The sequence below is a fragment of the Salmo salar genome, chromosome ssa18 (assembly GCF_905237065.1).
Source record: "Salmo salar chromosome ssa18, Ssal_v3.1, whole genome shotgun sequence".
Taxonomy (NCBI): Eukaryota; Metazoa; Chordata; class Actinopteri; order Salmoniformes; family Salmonidae; genus Salmo; species Salmo salar.
The window spans coordinates 78,662,588-78,687,431 of NC_059459.1; the positions used below are offsets into that span (position 1 = coordinate 78,662,588).

At 35.7% G+C, this 24,844-nt stretch overlaps 1 protein-coding gene across 3 annotated transcripts in view; it reads right to left on the reverse strand.

Moving 5' to 3' along the window:
• Nucleotides 1-24,844, reverse strand: part of LOC106578061 (uncharacterized) — a 57,218-nt gene that overhangs the window by 28,520 nt on the left and 3,854 nt on the right. For all 3 annotated transcript variants that reach the window (XM_045700541.1, XM_045700540.1, XM_045700539.1), the window contains exons 2-4: nucleotides 19,973-20,081; nucleotides 19,542-19,587; nucleotides 19,351-19,426 (exon numbers count right to left, since the gene is read on the reverse strand). In XM_045700541.1, the coding sequence (XP_045556497.1) occupies nucleotides 19,351-19,426; nucleotides 19,542-19,587; nucleotides 19,973-20,081 (231 nt within the window). The remainder of the gene's footprint in view (nucleotides 1-19,350; nucleotides 19,427-19,541; nucleotides 19,588-19,972; nucleotides 20,082-24,844) is intronic.

Consider the following 24,844-nt stretch of genomic DNA (forward strand, 5'->3'; position numbering starts at 1 on the left):
CTACAACAACTATAACAACAACAACTACAACAACTACTACAACAACTACTACAACTACAACTATAACAACTACTATAACAACAACAACTACAACAACAACTACTACAACAACTACAACAACTATAACAACAACTACAACAACTACAACTATAACAACAACAACTACAACAACTACAACTATAACAACAACAACTACAACAACTATAACAACTACAACTATAACAACAACTACAACAACAACTATAACAACAACTACAACAACTACAACAACAACAACAACAACAACTACTACTACAACAACTACTACAACTATAACAACAACAACAACAACAACAACTACTACTACAACAACTATAACAACTATAACAACTACAACAACTACAACTATAACAACAACAACTACAACAACTACAACTATAACAACAACTACAACAACTATAACAACAACAACTACAACAACAACTATAACAACTACAACTATAACAACAACTACAACTACTACTACAACAACTACAACAACAACAACTATAACAACAACTACAACAACTATAACAACAACAACTACAACAACAACAACTATAACAACAACAACAACTATAACAACAACAACTACAACAACAACTACTACAACAACAACAACAACAACTACTACAACAACTATAACAACAACAACTACAACTACAACAACTATAACAACAACAACAACAACTATAACAACTACTACAACAACTACTACAACAACTATAACAACTACTACAACAACTATAACAACTACTACAACAACTATAACAACAACAACTACAACTATAACACCTACAACAACAACTACAACTATAACAACTACAACAACTACAACAACAACTACAACAACAACAACTACAACTATAACACCTACAACAACAACTACAACTATAACAACTACAACAACTACAACAACAACAACAACAACAACAACTACAACAACAACTACTACTACAACAACTATAACAACTACAACAACTATAACAACTACAACTATAACAACAACTACAACAACTATAACAACAACTACAACAACTATAACAACAACAACTACAACTATAACAACTACAACCATAACAACAACAACAACAACAACAACAACTACTACTACAACAACTATAACAACTACAACAACAACAACAACAACAACAACTATAACAACAACTACAACAACAACAACTACAACAACTACAACAACAACTACTACTACAACAACTATAACAACTACAACAACTATAACAACTACAACTATAACAACAACTATAACAACAACTACAACAACTACTACAACAACTACAACAACAACAACTACAACTATAACAACTACAACCATAACAACAACAACAACAACAACTACTACTACAACAACTATAACAACTACAACAACAACAACAACAACAACAACTACAACAACTACAACAACTACAACAACAACTACTACTACAACAACTATAACAACTACAACAACAACAACAACAACAACAACTATAACAACAACTACAACAACTACAACAACAACTACTACAACAACTACAACTATAACAACAACTATAACAACAACAACAACTACAACAACTACAACAACAACAACAACAACTATTACAACTACTACTACAACAACTACTACAACAACTATAACAACAACAACTACAACAACAACTACTACTACAACAACTACTACAACAACTACAACAACAACAACTACTACAACAACTATAACAACAACAACAACTATAACAACTACAACAACTACAACAACTATAACAACAACTATAACAACAACAACTACAACAACAACAACAACAACTATAACAACTACAACAACAACAACAACAACAACTATAACAACAACTACAACAACTACAACAACTACAACAACTACAACTATAACAACAACTATAACAACAACAACTATAACAACAACAACAACTACAACAACTACAACAACTACAACAACAACAACTATAATAACTACAACAACAACTATAACAACAACAACTACAACAACTACAACAACAACTATAACAACAACAACAACAACTACAACAACTATAACAACAACAACTACAACAACAACAACTATAACAACTACAACAACAACTATAACAACAACAACTACAACAACTACTACAACAACTATAACAACAACAACAACAACTACAACAACTATAACAACAACAACTACTACAACAACTACTACAACAACTATAACAACAACTACAACAACTACAACAACAACAACAACAACTACAACTATAACAACTACAACAACAACTATAACAACTACAACAACAACTATAACAACAACAACTACAACAACAACAACTACAACAACTACAACTACTACAACTACAACAACTATAACAACAACAACAACAACTATAACAACAACAACAACAACTATAACAACTACAACAACAACTTATAACAACAACTACAACAACTATAACAACTACAACTACAACAACTACTACTACAACAACTACAACTATAACAACAACAACAACTACTACTACTACAACTACAACAACAACTACAACTACAACAACTATAACAACTACAACTACAACAACAACTACAACAACAACAACTATAACAACAACAACTACAACAACAACTACTACTACAACAACTACTACAACAACTATAACAACAACAACTACAACAACAACAAATACTACAACAACTATAACAACTACAACTATAACAACAACAACAACAACTATAACAACAACTACTACAACTACAACAACTATAACAACTACAACAACTATAACAACTACAACTACAACTACAACAACTACAACAACAACTATAACAACAACAACTACAACAACAACAACTACTACAACAACTATAACAACAACTACAACAACTACAACTACAACAACTACTACAACAACTATAACAACAACTACAACAACTATAACAACAACTACAACAACTACAACTATAACAACAACAACAACAACTACTACAACAACTATAACAACAACAACAACAACTATAACAACTACAACTACAACAACTACAACTATAACAACTATAACACCTACAACAACAACTACAACTATAACAACTACAACAACTACAACAACAACAACAACAACTACAACAACTACAACAACTATAACAACTACAACAACAACAACAACAACTATAACAACAACTACAACAACTACAACAACTACAACTATAACAACAACTATAACAACAACAACAACTACAACAACTACAACAACAACTATTACAACTACTACTACAACAACTACTACAACAACTATAACAACAACAACTACAACAACAACTACTACTACAACAACTACTACAACAACTATAACAACAACAACTACAACAACAACAACTACTACAACAACTATAACAACAACAACAACAACTATAACAACAACTACTACAACTACAACAACTATAACAACTACAACTACAACAACTATAACAACAACAACTATAACAACAACAACTATAACAACAACAACAACAACTATAACAACAACAACTACTACTACAACAACTATAACAACTACAACAACAACAACAACAACAACTATAACAACAACTACAACAACTACAACAACTACAACAACTACAACTATAACAACAACTATAACAACAACAACTATAACAACAACAACAACAACTATAACAACAACAACTACTACTACAACAACTATAACAACAACAACAACAACTACAACAACTATAACAACAACAACTACTACAACAACTACTACAACAACTATAACAACAACTACAACAACAACAACAACAACTACAACTATAACAACTACAACAACAACTATAACAACTACAACAACAACTATAACAACAACAACTACAACAACAACAACTACAACAACTACAACTACTACAACTACAACAACTATAACAACAACAACAACAACTATAACAACAACAACAACAACTATAACAACTACAACAACAACTTATAACAACAACTACAACAACTATAACAACTACAACTACAACAACTACTACTACAACAACTACAACTATAACAACAACAACAACTACTACTACTACAACAACAACTACAACTACAACAACTATAACAACTACAACTACAACAACAACTACAACAACAACAACTATAACAACAACAACTACAACAACAACTACTACTACAACAACTACTACAACAACTATAACAACAACAACTACAACAACAACAACTACTACAACAACTATAACAACTACAACTATAACAACAACAACAACAACTATAACAACAACTACAACAACTACAACAACAACTACTACAACAACTACAACTATAACAACAACTATAACAACAACAACAACTACAACAACTACAACAACAACAACAACAACTATTACAACTACTACTACAACAACTACTACAACAACTATAACAACAACAACTACAACAACAACTACTACTACAACAACTACTACAACAACTACAACAACAACAACTACTACAACAACTATAACAACAACAACAACTATAACAACTACAACAACTACAACAACTATAACAACAACTATAACAACAACAACTATAACAACAACAACAACAACTATAACAACTACAACAACAACAACAACAACAACTATAACAACAACTACAACAACTACAACAACTACAACAACTACAACTATAACAACAACTATAACAACAACAACTATAACAACAACAACAACTACAACAACTACAACAACAACAACTATAATAACTACAACAACAACTATAACAACAACAACTACAACAACTACAACAACAACTACAACAACTATAACAACAACAACTACAACAACAACAACTATAACAACTACAACAACAACTATAACAACAACAACTACAACAACTACTACAACAACTATAACAACAACAACAACAACTACAACAACTATAACAACAACAACTACTACAACAACTACTACAACAACTATAACAACAACTACAACAACTACAACAACAACAACAACAACTACAACTATAACAACTACAACAACAACTATAACAACTACAACAACAACTATAACAACAACAACTACAACAACAACAACTACAACAACTACAACTACTACAACTACAACAACTATAACAACAACAACAACAACTATAACAACAACAACAACAACTATAACAACTACAACAACAACTTATAACAACAACTACAACAACTATAACAACTACAACTACAACAACTACTACTACAACAACTACAACTATAACAACAACAACAACTACTACTACTACAACTACAACAACAACTACAACAACTATAACAACTACAACTACAACAACAACTACAACAACAACAACTATAACAACAACAACTACAACAACAACTACTACTACAACAACTACTACAACAACTATAACAACAACAACTACAACAACAACAACTACTACAACAACTATAACAACTACAACTATAACAACAACAACAACAACTATAACAACAACTACTACAACTACAACAACTATAACAACTACAACTACAACAACTATAACAACTACAACTACAACTACAACAACTACAACAACAACTATAACAACAACAACTACAACAACAACAACTACTACAACAACTATAACAACAACTACAACAACTACAACTACAACAACTACTACAACAACTACTACAACAACTATAACAACAACTACAACAACTATAACAACAACTACAACAACTACAACTATAACAACAACAACAACAACTACTACAACAACTATAACAACAACAACAACAACTATAACAACTACAACTACAACAACTACAACTATAACAACTATAACACCTACAACAACAACTACAACTATAACAACTACAACAACTACAACAACAACAACAACAACTACAACAACTACAACAACTACAACAACAACTACTACTACAACAACTATAACAACTACAACAACAACAACAACAACTATAACAACAACTACAACAACTACAACTATAACAACAACTATAACAACAACAACAACTACAACAACTACAACAACAACTACAACAACTATAACAACAACAACTACAACAACAACTACTACTACAACAACTACTACAACAACTATAACAACAACAACTACAACAACAACAACTACTACAACAACTATAACAACAACAACAACAACTATAACAACAACTACTACAACTACAACAACTATAACAACTACAACTACAACAACTATAACAACAACAACTATAACAACAACAACAACAACTATAACAACAACAACTACTACTACAACAACTATAACAACTACAACAACAACAACAACAACAACTATAACAACAACTACAACAACTACAACAACTACAACAACTACAACTATAACAACAACTATAACAACAACAACTATAACAACAACAACTATAACAACAACAACAACAACTATAACAACAACAACTACTACTACAACAACTATAACAACAACAACAACAACTACAACAACTATAACAACAACAACTACTACAACAACTACTACAACAACTATAACAACAACTACAACAACTACAGCAACAACAACAACAACTACAACTATAACAACTACAACAACAACTATAACAACTACAACAACAACTATAACAACAACAACTACAACAACAACAACTACAACAACTACAACTACTACAACTACAACAACTATAACAACAACAACAACAACTATAACAACAACAACAACAACTATAACAACTACAACAACAACTTATAACAACAACTACAACAACTATAACAACTACAACTACAACAACTACTACTACAACAACTACAACTATAACAACAACAACAACTACTACTACTACAACTACAACAACAACTACAACTACAACAACTATAACAACTACAACTACAACAACAACTACAACAACAACAACTATAACAACAACAACTACAACAACAACTACTACTACAACAACTACTACAACAACTATAACAACAACAACTACAACAACAACAACTACTACAACAACTATAACAACTACAACTATAACAACAACAACAACAACTATAACAACAACTACTACAACTACAACAACTATAACAACTACAACTACAACAACTATAACAACTACAACTACAACTACAACAACTACAACAACAACTATAACAACAACAACTACAACAACAACAACTACTACAACAACTATAACAACAACTACAACAACTACAACTACAACAACTACTACAACAACTACTACAACAACTACAACAACTATAACAACTATAACAACAACTACAACTATAACAACAACAACAACAACTACTACAACAACTATAACAACAACAACAACAACTATAACAACTACAACTACAACAACTACAACTATAACAACTATAACACCTACAACAACAACTACAACTATAACAACTACAACAACTACAACAACAACAACAACAACTACAACAACTACAACAACAACTACTACTACAACAACTATAACAACTACAACAACAACAACAACAACTATAACAACAACTACAACAACTACAACAACTACAACTATAACAACAACTATAACAACAACAACAACTACAACAACTACAACAACAACTATTACAACTACTACTACAACAACTACTACAACAACTATAACAACAACAACTACAACAACAACTACTACTACAACAACTACTACAACAACTATAACAACAACAACTACAACAACAACAACTACTACAACAACTATAACAACAACAACAACAACTATAACAACAACTACTACAACTACAACAACTATAACAACTACAACTACAACAACTATAACAACAACAACTATAACAACAACAACAACAACTATAACAACAACAACTACTACTACAACAACTATAACAACTACAACAACAACAACAACAACAACTATAACAACAACTACAACAACTACAACAACTACAACTATAACAACAACTATAACAACAACAACTATAACAACAACAACAACTACAACAACTACAACAACTACAACAACAACTACAACAACAACAACAACTATAACAACTACAACAACAACTATAACAACAACAACTACAACAACAACAACTACAACAACTACAACTACTACAACTACAACAACTATAACAACAACAACAACAACTATAACAACAACAACAACAACTATAACAACTACAACTATAACAACAACTACAACAACTATAACAACAACAACAACTATAACAACAACAACAACAACTTATAACAACAACTACAACAACTATAACAACTACAACTACTACTACAACAACTACAACTATAACAACAACAACAACTACTACTACTACAACTACAACAACAACTACAACTACAACAACTATAACAACTACAACAACAACTACAACAACAACAACTATAACAACAACAACTACAACAACAACTACTACTACAACAACTACTACAACAACTATAACAACAACAACTACAACAACAACAACTACTACAACAACTATAACAACTACAACTATAACAACAACAACAACAACTATAACAACAACTACTACAACTACAACAACTATAACAACTACAACTACAACAACTATAACAACTACAACTACAACTACAACAACAACTATAACAACTACAACAACAACTATAACAACAACAACTACAACAACTACAACAACAACAACAACAACTACTACAACAACTATAACAACAACTACAACAACTACAACTACAACAACTACTACAACAACTACTACAACAACTATAACAACAACTACAACAACTACAACAACAACAACAACAACTACAACTATAACAACTACAACAACTACAACAACAACTATAACAACAACAACTACAACAACTACAACAACTACAACTACTACAACTACAACAACTATAACAACAACTATAACAACTACAACAACAACTATAACAACAACAACTACAACAACAACAACAACAACTATAACAACAACTACTACAACAACTATAACAACAACAACAACAACTATAACAACAACAACTACAACAACTACAACTACAACAACAACTATAACAACTACAACAACAACAACTACAACAACAACAACAACAACTACTACAACAACTACAACAACAACAACTACAACAACTACAACAACAACAACTATAACAACTACAACTATAACAACTACAACTATAACAACAACTACAACAACTATAACAACAACAACAACAACTATAACAACAACAACAACAACAACTATAACAACTACAACCATAACAACAACAACAACAACTATAACAACTACAACTACAACAACAACTATAACAACTACAACAACAACAACTACAACAACAACAACAACAACTATAACAACTACAACTATAACAACAACTACAACAACTATAACAACTACAACTACAACAACTACTACTACAACAACTACAACTATAACAACAACAACAACAACTACTACAACTACAACAACAACTACAACAACTATAACAACTACAACTACAACAACAACAACAACAACTATAACAACAACAACTACAACAACTACAACAACTATAACAACAACAACTACAACAACTATAACAACTACAACAACAACAACTACTACAACTATAACAACTACAACTACAACAACTATAACAACAACAACAACAACTATAACAACTACAACAACAACTATAACAACAACAACTACAACAACTACAACAACAACAACTACAACTACTACAACAACTATAACAACAACTATAACAACAACAACAACAACTATAACAACTACAACCATAACAACAACAACAACAACTATAACAACTACTACAACTACAACAACTATAACAACTACAACTACTACAACAACAACAACAACAACTATAACAACAACTACTACAACTACAACAACAACTACAACAACTATAACAACTACAACAACTATAACTACAACTACAACAACTACAACTATAACTACAACTACAACTATAACTACAACTACAACAACTACTACAACAACTACTACAACAACTACTACTACAACAACAACAACAACTACAACAACTACAACTACAACTACAACTACTACTACAACTATAACTACAACTATAACAACTACTACAACAACAACAACAACTACAACAACTACTACAACAACAACAACAACTACAACAACAACAACAACTACAACAACAACTACTACAACAACAACTACAACTACAACTACTACAACAACAACAACAACTACGACTACAACAACTACAACAACAACTACTACAACAACAACAACAACAACTACTATAACAACTACAACAACAACAACAACAACAACTACAACAACAACTACTACAACAACAACAACAACTACAACAACAACAACTACTACAACTACTACAACTATAACAACTACAACAACTATAACAACAACAACAACAACTATAACAACTACAACAACAACTATAACAACAACAACTACAACAACTACAACAACAACAACTACAACTACTACAACAACTATAACAACAACTACTACAACAACTATAACAACAACAACAACAACTATAACAACTACAACCATAACAACAACAACAACAACTATAACAACTACTACAACTACAACAACTATAACAACTACAACTACTACAACAACAACAACAACAACTATAACAACAACTACTACAACTACAACAACAACTACAACAACTATAAGAACTACAACTACTACAACAACTATAACAACTATAACTACAACTACAACAACTACAACTATAACTACAACAACTACAACTACAACAACTACTACAACAACTACTACAACAACTACTACTACAACAACAACAACAACAACTACAACAACTACAACAACTACAACTATAACTACAACTATAACAACTACTACAACAACAACAACAACTACAACAACAACTACAACAACTACTACAACAACTACAACAACAACAACAACTACTACTACAACAACAACAACAACTACAACAACAACTACTACAACAACAACTACAACTACAACTACTACAACAACAACTATAACAACAACAACTACAACAACAACAACTACAACAACTACAACTACTACAACTACAACAACTATAACAACAACAACAACAACTATAACAACAACAACAACAACTATAACAACTACAACTATAACAACAACTACAACAACTATAACAACTACTACAACAACAACAACAACTACAACAACAACAACTACAACAACTACTACAACAACTACAACAACAACAACAACTACTACTACAACAACAACAACAACTACAACAACAACTACTACAACAACAACAACAACTATAACAACTACAACAACAACTATAACAACAACAACTACAACAACAACAACTACAACAACTACAACTACTACAACTACAACAACTATAACAACAACAACAACAACTATAACAACAACAACAACAACTATAACAACTACAACTATAACAACAACTACAACAACTATAACAACAACAACAACTATAACAACAACAACAACAACTTATAACAACAACTACAACAACTATAACAACTACAACTACTACTACAACAACTACAACTATAACAACAACAACAACTACTACTACTACAACTACAACAACAACTACAACTACAACAACTATAACAACTACAACAACAACTACAACAACAACAACTATAACAACAACAACTACAACAACAACTACTACTACAACAACTACTACAACAACTATAACAACAACAACTACAACAACAACAACTACTACAACAACTATAACAACTACAACTATAACAACAACAACAACAACTATAACAACAACTACTACAACTACAACAACTATAACAACTACAACTACAACAACTATAACAACTACAACTACAACTACAACAACAACTATAACAACTACAACAACAACTATAACAACAACAACTACAACAACTACAACAACAACAACAACAACTACTACAACAACTATAACAACAACTACAACAACTACAACTACAACAACTACTACAACAACTACTACAACAACTATAACAACAACTACAACAACTACAACAACAACAACAACAACTACAACTATAACAACTACAACAACTACAACAACAACTATAACAACAACAACTACAACAACTACAACAACTACAACTACTACAACTACAACAACTATAACAACAACTATAACAACTACAACAACAACTATAACAACAACAACTACAACAACAACAACAACAACTATAACAACAACTACTACAACAACTATAACAACAACAACAACAACTATAACAACAACAACTACAACAACTACAACTACAACAACAACTATAACAACTACAACAACAACAACTACAACAACAACAACAACAACTACTACAACAACTACAACAACAACAACTACAACAACTACAACAACAACAACAACTATAACAACTACAACTATAACAACTACAACTATAACAACAACTACAACAACTATAACAACAACAACAACAACTATAACAACAACAACAACAACTATAACAACTACAACCATAACAACAACAACAACAACTATAACAACTACAACTACAACAACAACTATAACAACTACAACAACAACAACTACAACAACAACAACAACAACTATAACAACTACAACTATAACAACAACTACAACAACTATAACAACTACAACTACAACAACTACTACTACAACAACTACAACTATAACAACAACAACAACAACTACTACAACAACAACTACAACAACTATAACAACTACAACTACAACAACAACAACAACAACTATAACAACAACAACTACAACAACTACAACAACTATAACAACAACAACTACAACAACTATAACAACTACAACAACAACAACTACTACAACTATAACAACTACAACTACAACAACTATAACAACAACAACAACAACTATAACAACTACAACAACAACTATAACAACAACAACTACAACAACTACAACAACAACAACTACAACTACTACAACAACTATAACAACAACTATAACAACAACAACAACAACTATAACAACTACAACCATAACAACAACAACAACAACTATAACAACTACTACAACTACAACAACTATAACAACTACAACTACTACAACAACAACAACAACAACTATAACAACAACTACTACAACTACAACAACAACTACAACAACTATAACAACTACAACAACTATAACTACAACTACAACAACTACAACTATAACTACAACTACAACTATAACTACAACTACAACAACTACTACAACAACTACTACAACAACTACTACTACAACAACAACAACAACTACAACAACTACAACTACAACTACAACTACTACTACAACTATAACTACAACTATAACAACTACTACAACAACAACAACAACTACAACAACTACTACAACAACAACAACAACTACAACAACAACAACAACTACAACAACAACTACTACAACAACAACTACAACTACAACTACTACAACAACAACAACAACTACGACTACAACAACTACAACAACAACTACTACAACAACAACAACAACAACTACTATAACAACTACAACAACAACAACAACAACAACTACAACAACAACTACTACAACAACAACAACAACTACAACAACAACAACTACTACAACTACTACAACTATAACAACTACAACAACTATAACAACAACAACAACAACTATAACAACTACAACAACAACTATAACAACAACAACTACAACAACTACAACAACAACAACTACAACTACTACAACAACTATAACAACAACTACTACAACAACTATAACAACAACAACAACAACTATAACAACTACAACCATAACAACAACAACAACAACTATAACAACTACTACAACTACAACAACTATAACAACTACAACTACTACAACAACAACAACAACAACTATAACAACAACTACTACAACTACAACAACAACTACAACAACTATAAGAACTACAACTACTACAACAACTATAACAACTATAACTACAACTACAACAACTACAACTATAACTACAACAACTACAACTACAACAACTACTACAACAACTACTACAACAACTACTACTACAACAACAACAACAACTACAACAACTACAACAACTACAACAACTACAACTATAACTACAACTATAACAACTACTACAACAACAACAACAACTACAACAACAACAACTACAACAACTACTACAACAACTACAACAACAACAACAACTACTACTACAACAACAACAACAACTACAACAACAACTACTACAACAACAACTACAACTACAACTACTACAACAACAACTACAACTACAACAACTACAACAACAACTACTACAACAACAACAACTACTATAACAACTACAACAACAACAACAACAACAACTACAACAACAACAACAACAACTACAACAACAACAACTACTACAACTACTACTACAACAACTACTACAACTACTACTACAACTATAACTACAACTATAACAACTACTACAACAACAACAACTACAACAACAACAACAACAACTACAACAACTACAACAACAACTATTACAACTACTACTACAACAACTACTACAACAACTATAACAACAACAACTACAACAACAACTACTACTACAACAACTACTACAACAACTATAACAACAACAACTACAACAACAACAACTACTACAACAACTATAACAACAACAACAACAACAACTACTACAACTACAACAACTATAACAACTACAACTACAACAACTATAACAACAACAACTATAACAACAACAACAACAACTATAACAACAACAACTACTACTACAACAACTATAACAACTACAACAACAACAACAACAACAACTATAACAACAACTACAACAACTACAACAACTACAACAACTACAACTATAACAACAACTATAACAACAACAACTATAACAACAACAACTATAACAACAACAACAACAACTATAACAACAACAACTACTACTACAACAACTATAACAACAACAACAACAACTACAACAACTATAACAACAACAACTACTACAACAACTACTACAACAACTATAACAACAACTACAACAACTACAACAACAACAACAACAACTACAACAACTACAACAACAACTATAACAACTACAACAACAACTATAACAACAACAACTACAACAACAACAACTACAACAACTACAACTACTACAACAACTATAACAACAACTACTACAACAACTATAACAACAACAACAACAACTATAACAACTACAACCATAACAACAACAACAACAACTATAACAACTACTACAACTACAACAACTATAACAACTACAACTACTACAACAACAACAACAACAACTATAACAACAACTACTACAACTACAACAACAACTACAACAACTATAAGAACTACAACTACTACAACAACTATAACAACTATAACTACAACTACAACTACAACAACTACAACTATAACTACAACTACAACAACTACAACTACAACAACTACTACAACAACTACTACAACAACTACTACTACAACAACAACAACAACTACAACAACTACAACAACTACAACTATAACTACAACTATAACAACTACTACAACAACAACAACAACTACAACAACAACAACTACAACAACTACTACAACAACTACAACAACAACAACAACTACTACTACAACAACAACAACAACTACAACAACAACTACTACAACAACAACTACAACTACAACTACTACAACAACAACAACAACTACAACTACAACAACTACAACAACAACTACTACAACAACAACAACAACAACTACTATAACAACTACAACAACAACAACAACAACAACTACAACAACAACTACTACAACAACAACAACAACTACAACAACAACAACTACTACAACTACTACTACAACAACTACTACAACTACTACTACAACTATAACTACAACTATAACAACTACTACAACAACAACAACTACAACAACAACAACTACAACAACAACAACAACTACAACAACAACAACAACAACTACTACAACAACTACTACAACAACAACAACTACAACAACAACTACAACAACAACTACAACAACAACTACTACAACAACAACAACAACTACAACTACAACAACTATAACAACAACTATAACAACTACAACAACAACAACAACTACTACAACAACAACAACAACTACAACAACAACAACAACTACAACAACAACAACAACAACAACAACAACAACAACAACTACTACAACTATAACTACAACTGTAACAACTACAACTACAACAACAACTACAACAACAACTACAACAACAACAACTACAACTACAACAACAACTATAACAACTACAACAACTACAACAACAACTATAACAACTACAACAACTATAACAACTACAACAACAACTATAACAACTACAACAACTACAACAACTACAACAACAACTACAACAACCACAACAACAACTACTACTACTACAACTACAACAACAACTACAACAACAACAACTATAACAACAACAACTACAACAACTACAACAACAACAACAACAACTACAACAACTATAACAACAACAACTACTGAGAAACCCTGGGAAAATCCAAGTTAACGCCAACTTGTTTACCAAGTCATTAAGATACTGTAGGCAATGCCAAGTTAACACAAAGTTTGCATATAACTTCTGAATCTATTACAAAATGCAAACTAAGGTAAATAAATTGTGGACTGTAAACTAAAGGAACAGCCTGTTGCTCTTTTAGAGTAGTGTGTGAGGAGACAGTCCAGTGTGTGAGGAGACAGTCCAGTGTGTAAGGAGACAGTCCAGTGTGTGTGGAGACAGTCCAGTGTGTGAGGAGACAGTCCAGTGTGTGAGGAGACAGTCCAGTGTGTAAGGAGACAGTCCAGTGTGTGAGGAGACAGTCCAGTGTGTGAGGAGACAGTCCAGTGTGTAAGGAGACAGTCCAGTGTGTGTGGAGACAGTCCAGTGTGTGTGGAGACAGTCCAGTGTGTGAGGAGACAGTCCAGTGTGTGAGGAGACAGTCCAGTGTGTGTGGAGACAGTCCAGTGTGTGTGGAGACAGTCCAGTGTGTGAGGAGACAGTCCAGTGTGTGTGGAGACAGTCCAGTGTGTGAGGAGACAGTCCAGTGTGTGAGGAGACAGTCCAGTGTGTAAGGAGACAGTCCAGTGTGTGTGGAGACAGTCCAGTGTGTGAGGAGACAGTCCAGTGTGTGTGGAGACAGTCCAGTGTGTGAGGAGACAGTCCAGTGTGTGTGGAGACAGTCCAGTGTGTGAGGAGACAGTCCAGTGTGTGAGGAGACAGTCCAGTGTGTAAGAAGACAGTCCAGTGTGTTTTCAGCAGCGGTGGCAATATTTGCGTGGGGGGATGTGGTGTCCTTTTGCTAGGGGGGGCCCTCCTCTTGGCTACAGAGACAAAATGTTGCCGTTTTAAAGCAAATTTTCCTGCAATTGTACACATTTTGCCATGGGGCTGAGAGAAAATGCAGTTTTAAAGCTAATATCCTGCAATTGTACACATTTTGCCATGGTTTATGCTGTGTGCTTATGCTATTTGAGTGACTCAAACACTATAACAAATAGGGCTCCATGGCATTTTTTAATTTTAGATTCTCCCTGACTGTCTAGTTTTTATTTAGGTGATTAATATTTCTCAAAGATGATTTTCTTTTAAAATACACTGCTCAAAAAATTAAAGGGAACACTTAAACAACACAATGTAACTCCAAGTCAATCACACTTCTGTGAAATCAAACTGTCCACTTAGGAAGCAACACTGATTGACAATAAATGTCACATGCTGTTGTGCAAATGGAATAGACAACAGGTGGAAATTATAGGCAATTAGCAAGACACCCCCAATAAAGGAGTGGTTCTGCAGGTGGGGACCACAGACCACTTCTCAGTTCCTATGCTTCCTGGCTGATGTTTTGGTCACTTTTGAATGCTGGCGGTGCTTTCACTCTAGTGGTAGCATGAGACGGAGTCTACAACCCACACAAGTGGCTCAGGTAGTGCAGCTCATCCAGGATGGCACATCAATGCGAGCTGTGGTAAGAAGGTTTGCTGTGTCTGTCAGCGGTGTCCAGAGCATGGAGGCGCTACCAGGAGACAGGCCAGTACATCAGGAGACGTGGAGGAGGCCGTAGGAGGGCAACAACCCAGCAGCAGGACCGCTACCTCCGCCTTTGTGCAAGGAGGAGCAGGAGGAGCACTGCCAGAACCCTGCAAAATGACCTCCAGCAGACCACAAATATGCATGTGTCTGCTCAAACGGTCAGAAACAGACTCCATGAGGGTGGTATGAGAGCCCGACGTCCACAGGTGGGGGTTGTGCTTACAGCCCAACACCGTGCAGGACGTTTGGCATTTGCCAGAGAACACCAAGATTGGCAAATTCGCCACTGGCGCCCTGTGCTCTTCACAGATGAAAGCAGGTTCACACTGAGCACGTGACAGACGTGACAGAGTCTGGAGACGCCGTGGAGAACGTTCTGCTGCCTGCAACATCCTCCAGCATGACTGGTTTGGCGGTGGGTCAGTCATGGTGTGGGGTGGCATTTCTTTGGGGGGCCACACAGCTCTCCATGTGCTCGCCAGAGGTAGCCTGATTGCCATTAGGTACCGAGATGAGATCCTCAGACCCCTTGTGAGACCATATGCTGGTGTGGTTGGCCCTGGGTTCCTCCTAATGCAAGACAATGCTAGACCTCATGTGGCTGGAGTGTGTCAGCAGTTCCTGCAAGAGGAAGGCATTGATGCTATGGACTGGCCCGCCCGTTCCCCAGACCTGAATCCAATTGAGCACATCTGGGACATCATGTCTCGCTCCATCCACCAACGCCACGTTGCACCACAGACTGTCCAGGAGTTGGCGGATGCTTTAGTCCAGGTCTGGGAGGAGATCCCTCAGGAGACCATCTGCCACCTCATCAGGAGCATGCCCAGGCGTTGTAGGGAGGTCATACAGGCACATGGAGGCCACACACACACTACTGAGCCTCATTTTGACTTGTTTTGGTTGTTTTCCACTTTAATTTTGAGTGTGACTCCAAATCCAGACCTCCATGGGTTGATAAATTGGATTTCCATTGATTATTTTTGTGTGATTTTGTTGTCAGCACATTCAACTATGTAAAGAAAAAAGTATTTAATAAGATTATTTAATTCATTCAGATCTCGGATGTGTTATTTTAGTGTTCCCTTTATTTTTTTGAGCAGTATATATAGGTCCATTATCTTTTCTACATACTTGACATCTGGTTTTAGTCATTTAAGTTTACAAGGAAAATGATTTACAATCCCCAAAACTGGGCGGTGGCAACCAATGAATGTAGGGGGAAATGAACCTAGGGGGAAACACTGGTGTCAGACAGGAAGGATACAAGGGTAGACAGTGAAGTGTGTGGTAGTGAACGGCTGGAGACAGTCCAGGTTGGCTAGCACCGTTCTGATGGCATTCTACACGGAGACAGAAACATGGATGAATTCATTCACATATTCATTCATTCATGGATGAAAGAATGAATGGATGGATGGAAGGATGAAAGAAGAGATGGATGACACAGTGTCCTACCTCCAACTCCCGATTGACAAACTCTTCTCCCATCACCTTCACTTCACTGTGGAAATATAATGTCAGCCTGGTGTCACACACACACACACACCATACACACACACCATACACACACACCATACACACACCATACACACACACACACACACCATACACACACCATACACACACACACACATACCATACACACACACACACACACATACATACCATACACACACACACACACACACACACACACACACACACACACACACACACACACACACACACACACACACACACACACACACACACACACACACACACACACACACACACATACCATACACACACACACACACACCATACACACACACACACACACACACACACACACACACACACACACACACACACACACACACACACACACACACACACACACACACCTGCAGTTATTGCCTCCTCTGATCTTGAACTTGTAGACATGTTGTCCAGCCTGGAAGAACCTTGTCTCAGGCAAAGGAAAGGAGAAGGATTGTATAGGCATGGTCCACACTGAGAAAAAAAGATGAATGAATGAACGTGATAGGGTACTGGAAAGCCATGGTCCACCCCTAGCTCTAGAACTCTAGGCGACATTCTGCCTTCTCTCTACAGTTCTATGTCATTACCTTCGTCCCACGACTGGCTCACGTGTTTTCCGTAAACAGGCGCTGTAACGTGGAGATATGGCCGTGTGGGAACACTAACTCTAATCTGATTAAGGTGTCTATCAATTTATTTAAATCGCTGATGTGAAAGATGGAGGTCCTTATGCTTCCAAAACAGTACCGCAAGCAAGGCATGTTACTGTTCACACCAAGTGACAGAGACCTTAACAACTCCACCTTTACAGAAGACACCTTCTTACAATGATTGTTATGTGTAATGCAGCAGTTCCCAAACTAGGGGTCCCTGACATGAAAAATAGGGTCACGGGAGAATTTCCAAAATCCTAAAGAAATAATATATATATATATATATATATATATATATATAAAAACATAAAAAAGTAAAATGTATATTATAATATCATGCTTGTATCTCGATAATCATTGTAATGTGGTTCACCTTAAAATTCTAAATGAAAAACTATTCAAATCTAAAGTATGTAATTCAACCAGACAGCACCCTTATATCATGGTAAAAGGCCGCACTTGACCGTTGCACTTGAATCATTCCCACGGTGAATGGCTAGGCCTGCTATAATATAAAACCACACACTGTTGAATCATTCCCACGGTGAATGGCTAGGCCCGCTATAATATGAAACCACACACTGTTGAATCATTCCCACGGTGAATGGCTAGGCCTGCTTCACTATGAAACCACACACTGTTGAATCATTCCCACGGTGAATGGCTAGGCCCGCTATAATATGAAACCACACACTGTTGAATCATTCCCACGGTGAATGGCTAGGCCCGCTATAATATGAAACCACACACTGTTGAATCATTCCCACGGTGAATGGCTAGGCCCGCTATAATATGAAACCACACACTGTTGAATCATTCCCACGGTGAATGGCTAGGCCCGCTATACTATGAAACCACACACTGTTGAATCATTCCCACGGTGAACGGCTAGGCCCGCTATACTATGAAACCACACACTGTTGAATCATTCCCACGGTGAATGGCTAGGCCCGCTATAATATGAAACCACACACTGTTGAATCATTCCCACGGTGAATGGCTAGGCCCGCTATAATATGAAACCACACACTGTTGAATCATTCCCACGGTGAATGGCTAGGCCCGCTATAATATGAAACCACACACTGTTGAATCATTCCCACGGTGAATGGCTAGGCCTGCTACACTATGAAACCACACACTGTTGAATCATTCCCACGGTGAACGGCTAGGCCCGCTACACTATGAAACCACACACTGTTGAATCATTCCCACGGTGAATGGCTAGACCCGCTATAATATGAAACCACACACTGTTGAATCATTCCCACGGTGAACGGCTAGGCCTGCTACACTATGAAACCACACACTGTTGAATCATTCCCATGGTGAATGGCTAGGCCTGCTACACTATGAAACCACACACTGTTGAATCATTCCCACGGTGAATGGCTAGGCCCGCTATAATATGAAACCACACACTATTACAGAGACTTTGATATTACCGGCAGCAATTGATATGGTGAAAACAATGTGTGGGGAGGCAGACGCACAGAAACTCACATCGATACATTTGTCAGATAACACTGTTAAACTAAGAATTTATGCTATTGCCATCAATCAAGAGGAAACTCTGACTGAACGACTGAAAAACTCCCCAGCTGATGCTCTCCAAATGGACGTTAGCTGTGAGGGCCGAGATGACGATGTATAGCGAACAAAAGTCAATGCATGTCGGGCTATATTGACAAAAAAACAGATTCCATGGGATCGAATGGTGGGCTTTTGCACAGATGGGGTTTCATCTATGGTGGGATGGCAGGAAGGCCTCTGCACTCTAGTTATGAATGTGTCTCCCTCTGCCATATGGACTCTTTGTATGATACACCCACTGAGCTAGAGTGGATACACCGAGATCAACTGGTGGCAAAAGAGCCGAGCACAGAAGTCAGAGATTTACTGCAGCAGGTAACTTCCATTGTAAACTACATCAAACCTCATCCACTGCACGCACACCTGTTCACAAAACTATGTGGAGAAATGGGATCAGAGCATGACAATTTTTCTATTTCACACTGAGGCTTGGTGGTTAGTGAAGCTTGGTGGTTAGTGAAGCTTGGTGGTTAGTGAAGCTTGGTGGTTAGTGAAGCTTGGTGGTTAATGAAGCTTGGTGGTTAGTGAAGCTTGGTGGTTAATGAAGCTTGGTGTTTAGTGAAGCTTGGTGGTTAGTGAGGGGGAGTGTAGGGAAAAAGGTTTTCCCATTGAGAGAGGAACTGTTGTCATTCACAATAGATGTAAGAAAACTTTCTGTCATGAAAATAAAATGTCTCCTTGCCTATGTAACAGACATATTTGGGAAAGTGAACGAACTGAACACAAGCACGCAGGAGAAATACAAAAACATTGTACAGATGAGTGACAAAGATGGCACCGAAGAACATGGTTGACGTTTTACATTCTCCCAACCAATTGTGCTATTTTGTAATTTTTTTGCGTTTTGTGCAACTTATTTTTTAACTTATTCTGTACATAATGTTGCCGCTACCGTCTCTTATGACCGAAAATAACTTCTGGACATCAGAACAGCGATTACTCACCGCTGACTGGAAGAAGCTTTTTCCTTTAATGAGTCTGAGGAGAAGGATATCCTAAGACGAGGGGTGGGGGTGTGTGTCTTTTTGTTAATAACAGCTGGTGCGCGATGTCTAACATTAAAGAAATCTCGAGGTATTGCTCACCTGAGGTAGAGTACCTTATGATAAGCTGTAGACCACACTATCTACCAAGAGAGTTCTCATCTATATTATTCGTGGCCGTCTATTTACCACCACAGAACAAAGCTGGCACTAAGACCGCTCTCAACCAACTCTATAAGGCCATAAGCAAACAGGAAAACGCTCATCCAGAGGCAGCGCTCCTAGTGGCCGGGGACTTTAATGCAGGCAAAATTAAATCAGTTTTACCAAATTTTTACCAGCATGTCACATGTGCAACCAGAAAAAAAATTAAAAAATCATAGACCACCTTTACTCCACACACAGAGATGCATACAAAGCTCTCCCCCTCCCTCCATTTGGCAAATCTGACCACAATTCTATCCTCCTGATTCCTGCTTACAAGCAAAAACTAAAGCAGGAAGTCCCAGTGACTCGCTCAATACGGAAGTGGTCAGATGACGCGGATGCTACACTATATAATAACTGTTTTGCTAGCTCAGACTGGAATATGTTCCGGGATAGATCCAATAAATTGAGGAATACACCACCTCAGTCAAAGGCTTCATCAATAAGTGCTTTGATGACGTCGTCCCCACAGTGACTGTACGTACATATCCCAACCAGAAGCCATGGATTGCAGGCAACATCCTCATCGAGCTAAAGCCCAGAGCTGCCACTTTCAAGGAGCGGGAGACTAATCCGGATGCTTATAAGAAATCCCGCTATGCCCTCAGACGAACCATCAAACAAGCAAAGCGCAAATACAGGATTAAGATTGAATCCTACTACATCGGCTCTGACGCTCGTCAGATGTGGCAGGGCTTGAAAACTATTACGGACTACAAAAGGGAAACCCAGATGCGAGCTGCCCAGTGACGCGAGCCTACCAGATGACCTAAATGCCTTTTATGTTCGCTTCGAGACAAGCAACACTGAAGCATGCATGAGAGCACCAGCTGTTCTGGATGAATGTGTGATAACGCTCTCGGTAGCCGATGTGAACAAAACCTTTAAACAGGTCAACAATCACAAAGCCGCTGGGCCAGACGGATTACCAGGACGTGTACTCAAAACATGTAATACCTACATGTAATACCTACATGTTTCAAGCAGACCACCATAGTCCCTGTGCCCAAGGAAGCAAAGGTAACCTGCCTAAATGATTACCGCCCCGTGGCATTCACGTCAGTAGCGATGAAGTGCTTTGAAAGGCTGGACATGGCTCACATCAACAGCATCCCCCGGACACCCTAGACACTCCAATTCGCATACCGCCCCAACAGATCCACAGATGATGCAATCTCAATCATACTCCACACTGACCTTTCTCACCTGGACAAAAGGAACACCTATGTGAGAATGCTGTTCATCGACTACAGCTCAGCGTTCAACACCATAGTGCCCACAAAGCTCATCACTAAGCTAAGGACTCTGAGACTAAACACCTCCCTCTGCAACTGGATCCTGGATTTCCTGACAGGCTACCCCCAGGTGGTAAGAGTAGGCAATAACACATCTGCCACGCTGATCCTTAACACTGGGGCCCCTCAGGGGTGTGTACTTAGTCCCCTCCTGTATTCCCTGTTCACCCACGACTGTGTGGCCAAACACAACTCCAACACCATCATTAAGTTTGCTGACGACAAAATAGTGGTAGGCCTGATCACCGAAAACGATGAGACGTCCTATAGGGAGGAGGTCAGAGAACTGGCAGTGTGGTGCCAGGACAACAACCTCTCCCTCAATGTGAGCAAGACAAAGGAGCTGGATGATGATCGTGGACTACAGGAAAAGGCGGGCCGAACAGGCCCCCGTTAACATTGACGGGGCTGTAGTGGAGCGAGTCGAGAGTTTCAAGTTCCTTGGTGTCCACATCACCAACGAACTATCATGGTCCAAACATACCAAGACAGTCGTGAAGAGG